The 5571-nt window shown below is 51.0% G+C and overlaps 1 protein-coding gene across 1 annotated transcript in view; it reads right to left on the minus strand.

Annotated features, from left to right (window-relative positions):
• Positions 1 to 4901: 4901 nt before the first annotated feature.
• Positions 4902 to 5571, minus strand: part of LRFN5 (leucine rich repeat and fibronectin type III domain containing 5) — a 3245-nt gene continuing 2575 nt past the window's right edge. The window contains exon 3 of the mRNA XM_010712192.3: positions 4902 to 5018. Coding sequence (XP_010710494.1) covers positions 4902 to 5018 — 117 coding nt within the window. The remainder of the gene's footprint in view (positions 5019 to 5571) is intronic.

The raw sequence follows: 5571 nt of genomic DNA on the forward strand, positions 1-5571 counted from the left end.
TCGAATGATGAGGAGCCCAAAGAGCCCTTTACGTGACTGTGAGTCTACTCCCCTCCCAAAATTTCTCCCATAAGCAGAATCACAGAATCACACAATAGCTTGGGTTTAGAGGGACCTTAAAGCCCATCTAGTTCCAACCCCCTGCTGTGAGCAGGGACATCTCCCACTGGATCAGGCTGCCCAAGGCCCCATCCAGCCTGGGCTTGAGCACCTCCAGAGATGGGCGCTCACAGCTTCTCTGGTCAGCCTGTGCCGGGGCCCCACTGCACTCCGAGCAGAATTGCAGAATTGCAGAGTAAATAATGTCCCCTTAATACCTAACCCAAATCTAGTCAGTTTAAACAATGCAAAACTGTTACCCTTTGTCCTATCACTACATCTCCGAATAGAGTCTCTCTCTAACTTTCCTGTAGACCACCTTTAAATACTAGAATGCCACAACGAGGTCTTCCTGGAGCCTTCCCTTCTCCAGGCTGAACACCCCCTGCTCCATCATCTGCCTTCTTAGAAGAGGTGCTCCAGACCTCTGAGCATCCTCATGGACTTCTGCATCCCTCTGGACCCACTCTAACAGGACATGCACAGAGCCAAGGCACAGCGGTGAGTCATGGAGTTGCAGCATGACACTGGTTGTGCATAGAAAGCTTCCCAGGAACCCACTCCGTAACCCACTGGATCTGAATGCTGCAGCCCCCAAGCTGTACAGTGAGGAAATGATTCACGCGCACCACGTGCCCAGCCCTGCCACAAAAGGTCCCTGAGCTGAGCATGCCGGGTGTTACTAAAGAAATCCCATGTCTGAATCTTAGGACCAGCAGCATTGACACCTTTCTGGGTTTCCTATCTGTCTGACTTTTTCTACCACGCTGTTGTTTACTTGAAGGTCTTCTCCTTACTGCTGTACTGCTGGTGGTCAGCCTTCCTCCTGCAGCAGATACTGAGCTGTTGCACCTCTTGCCACAGTCTGTGTTCTCTCTGTGTCCCTCAGACAGGCACAGGGACTATGCAGAATCAGGAGTTATAAACTCAGGCAATACCAGATACGTGGCAACGTAACAATGCTTTGGCAATGAAAACAAGGCATTCAACTTTTAGTTAGCTAATTGTGTGCTCTCATGGAAATGATTTGCTGAGTTCTTGTTGAGAAACTTAGCTGGAAGAGCAACCTCAAAAAGAAAGCATCAGACACAGGTTTTGCAGCACTGGGAACCAGCTACGAGCACTCCGAGTTTGCTGGCCCCATGCTATGCAATTAAAAAGGCCTTCACTGAGGTTTCCCATTAGCCACCGAATTAGCCATTTGACAAATCATCTTTTGCATTATTCAGCCCGCTCAGGACAAACATTATCTGTAGAGCGATTTAACCCACAAGATCCTGAGAGCTGCTACACCGCCTTAGGCCAGCAGAACAGCACCAGCCCCAAGCACAGTCAGCAAGCAAGGGAGGCACAGCGGGGCAGAGCCCTGTGGCCAGTGCTGCCATCCTTCGTGCCAGGCACTGCCTCGACGTGCACTCAGACAGGGACCTTCCCCTAGGTCTTACTCCCTTTAGGCACCTCAGACTTCATTACACCCTTCTAAATGACAGGATGATTTGGCAGCTAAGACAGCTGTCACTGAAATCCGTGCCTCCGATCCATAACAGAGCACTGGGCTCCCCTGGCTAACATAGTCTGGACCTCAGATTGTCCACCTATGACTGTAGTAAGGCCACAGCACAGGCTGTCCAGAGAAGCTGTGGATGTCCCACGCCTGGAGGTATCCAAGGATGGTCTGGAATGGGGCTTTGGGCAACCTGGTCTAGTGAGAGATGTTCCCGTTAGAACTAGATGATGATTAAGAGCCCTTCCAACCCAAACCATTCTATGATTCATGGGCTGGAGATGGCACAGTGCCTGGGCATCGGGGGACCAAACACCAGACTCGAGACCTTTTCTGAGAATTGTGCGTTCAACTTCTCCATGGCCCATTTCAACATCCTATAGCTACCAATTGCTCTCAATTCCCCTATAGCTTTTCTTAGTCCCCCAAGAACCACAAGCAAAAGATGCCACAGAGAATTACCGTTATTACTATTCCATCATAGCCTAAAGGCCATTCGGACAGCCACTGCCATTATCACTACAACCCATGGAGGGGATCCTGTTTCTTTTCTGGGAGCACATCAAAGGTTTCCAACCACCTTCAGGAGCCCTACTGGCACCAGAGAAATGCACGCATGGACACGGAATCACCAATGCAACTACTTTTGCAGCAGAGTTAACTGGGAATATTTACAACAGCCTGGAACTAGGGTATCATCTTTTACCCCTGGGTCTTTAATGCCAGTTCCAAAACTCTACCTGGACAGCAATTACTACTGCACCACAACAGGCAGTGAGATCAGCCCCTCCAGCAGCAATTCCTTCCTGGTGCTTCCTTTGGGGCAGCATGCAGCCCAGCTCCACTCACCCAGACCTCAGGAGCCCACAGATCAGCTAACCTGGGCAGGAGAATCCCACGCTCCTGTCCTGCTGCTGTGGACGAGGGGTGGCCCCAGCAGGAGCACCACTGAAACACTGCTGGCTGCCTGGGCCTGCTGCACACCTGCAACAGACAAGAAGGGGCTTCTTCCAGGGTTTGTTTCCAGAACGATGTCTCAAACTTCGGAGTACCAGAAGGTATATCTGATTAATCAGAAGCAAATCTTCCCATTTCACTGCAAGCTACACAATTATTTTATATATTCATGGAGGGAACGGCTCACTTTTAAGCAACAAAAGCCAGCAGTGGTTTGGATTTGGCCTTAGAGGCCTGAGTATGTCTCCAGTACTGCTTTGGTTCAACCATATTTCTTTTTGCTCTCCATCCGCACCAGCAACATGCTTTTACTTCCAAAGCATTTCAGGTAACTACTTCAAGAACAATTTTTATTTTAAACACACACACATATCTCTTAGCATAAAACTCATCAAATAGTGTCAGCAAGCACATTTTAATAGCATAATGTTGGAAAGTAATTTTACTACTAGCTAAGAGTCTGAAGTCTGCAGAGGATATATTTAGATGCATATAAATAGACAACAGTCAGTGATGTCTGGTCAAAGGAGTACAAATCTTTCCTAATGCATGGAATTTGCCTGGCCCCAAACGCTGCAGCAGCACTTAGACAAGCCTTTTCTACTTGGCTCAAATTCTGCCAGGCCTGTTAATAACAAAGCTATTAGCATGATTTTCTGGATGGGTTGCTTGCTCAGAGAATATTCAAAGATTGTTCTATTAAACTAGACCCGTTACCACATCTGAAAGCATAGGAAATATTGATCAACAACGGAAAGCCATTAGCTCTCCAGCACTTGACGTATCCCCATGCACCCCAACAGATGGACAAGCTCTCCAGGTACCTTCGGGCGCTCCATCTCCCCACTGCCTGCAGGCACCTTTGCTTGCCAAGACCACGCCAATGGGAACACCATCCCTATCTTTTGGACTTTCTGGGGAAAAAGCGCACACTAAGGCACCTGCAGCGGGAGCAGGAGCTCACAGGTTTGTCTGGGGAAGCTCTGTTTTTTTCTTTCTGTGCTGTTCTGACACGTTTCTTTTTGGGTTCCCATCTGTTTTGCCCCAGATACCTTGTCATTCTCATTCTTGGGCTGGACAGACAACACCTTATCCTCCTTCCTCTGCCTTATGGCCAATGCCTATCAGCATTCATAATGATGCAGCCAAATAGAAACCTCTTCAGACAAAAGAGTTGCACAAACAATTCAAAACCAACACTTAGGAAACCATCTGAGAACACTGCATCTCCTTGAGCATAAACAAAAGACGAGATTGGCGAGCCCAAGGAGTCCATTCCTGGACTCGTGTAGGTTTTAGTAAGCCACAAAACTGGTAGACCAGCTCAGCTTCAAACTCATGCTAGATGCCTCAAATAGGCAGGATTTATTCCCACTGACTGCATTGCCATGATAAAAAACTGGTAAGTGCTCTTTCTGAAAGAAGAAAAGCAAGCTAATATGCTATGGGAAGCTTCTTAGTAAGGTTTGTGACTGGAGGCCTAGCTGGCAAGCTTGGGTGTGCATTTTGATACAGTCTTAATGCATTTATTATGCATTTAAACAAATGCATAATCCCTTGAGTACAGTTTATATTTAGAAATGTAGATCTGAAAGGTGTTCGAGCACTGAGAGCATTCAGTTTCTGGTATGGTTCTTCCTGCAAAATTGAACCTGACTCCCAGACCTACAGAGAGGAATCACTGCCCCATGTTTTGCAGCACAGCAGCTCTGCCCCACCAGGAGAGATTCCAGCAGCACCACACAGCAGTGGGCTGACACCAAGGGGAGACCCGCACACAGCCCACAGCTCCAGGGATAACTCCAAGCTCATGGAAGCAGGCAGAGGCCCCACCACACCACGAGGCACACGTGGCCCCAACAGCCCGGGGCACTGCGCTCCTGGACGGTTGCAGCCAGAACCAGCCCAGCCTACGAGGAGCAGCAGCCTTCAGACACACGGCTATCACCAGAAGGCTCCAATGGCCCAGGGAGGATCCATCCATCCCACTGCTTTGTTGTCCAGCGACCTTTACTTGAAAAGGGCTGGATGCGCAGCATTCAGTCAAAGATTCTCTGAAGGACCGAGCAGACACCACCTTACTCTGGGGACACGTAAATGTGGATGGGAAAGATCAGTAACCAGCAGCACGATGGGCAAGGCATAGGTATCTTCTGCTCAGCTCCATGGGAGTCAGCCAGAGACCAGGCAGGGACAGCTCCAGCTAGAGGCTCCCAGCTTTCCCCTCCTCGGTTTGGGGGCTGGTCAGTTATGTTCACACCTGCAGCTAAGGCCAACACCCTCCTGTTCCAGATGCTCAAAGCAATGAAAAGTGCCTTCCCTGGAGACATGACAAACCAGGCTAGAGAGAGAAGACAACGGCGCAGGAGAGCAAATACCGCTGCCCCGTATCGCCGAAGAAAATGACAGAGGGCAGTGGCAGTGGGCTGCAGACGCCGTGCCGATGCCAAGCCAGTGCCTGGCAAAGAGCAACACCAGAAGGGGCTCTGCGACAGCTTCTCGCCCGCCTCTGCCGGTGCTCCCCAGGTGTGGCAGCACCGAACTGCCCCTCGTGCAGCTTCCCGCCACGGCCCCTTCCTCAGCTGCGGCTGATCCCCGCAGTCGGGAGGTCTGTTTGTTCCCGACATCAACATGGCTGCAAGGTTTCGGCTGGCTCCTCAACAACTGCCGTGCTGTCTCCCCTAACGGGAGCCTTCCACCAGAAAAAAAATAAGGTTGATTGCGTCCTACATTTGCCTTCCCGCAGACCAGGAGCGCTCACTACACACGAGAAGGAGGGGAGGGGAAGGGACGGCACTGCATACAAATCCCGGGATCCCGGGGACAAGCGGCAGCCTCCCAGGGTAGAGGCGCAACGAGAGAGGCGTGTGCCGGGGCGAGGGCAGCAGGACGGCGCGGCTGACGAGAGCCTCCCGCGGTGAGGGCAGGCGGGAGGAGGGAGCCGGGATCCGCAGCTCTCTGCGCCCAGTCCCTTCCCTGCGGAGGAGCTCAGCGCTCCCCGCAGCCGGAGG

The sequence above is a fragment of the Meleagris gallopavo genome, chromosome 5 (assembly GCF_000146605.3).
Source record: "Meleagris gallopavo isolate NT-WF06-2002-E0010 breed Aviagen turkey brand Nicholas breeding stock chromosome 5, Turkey_5.1, whole genome shotgun sequence".
NCBI classification, from domain to species: domain Eukaryota; kingdom Metazoa; phylum Chordata; class Aves; order Galliformes; family Phasianidae; genus Meleagris; species Meleagris gallopavo.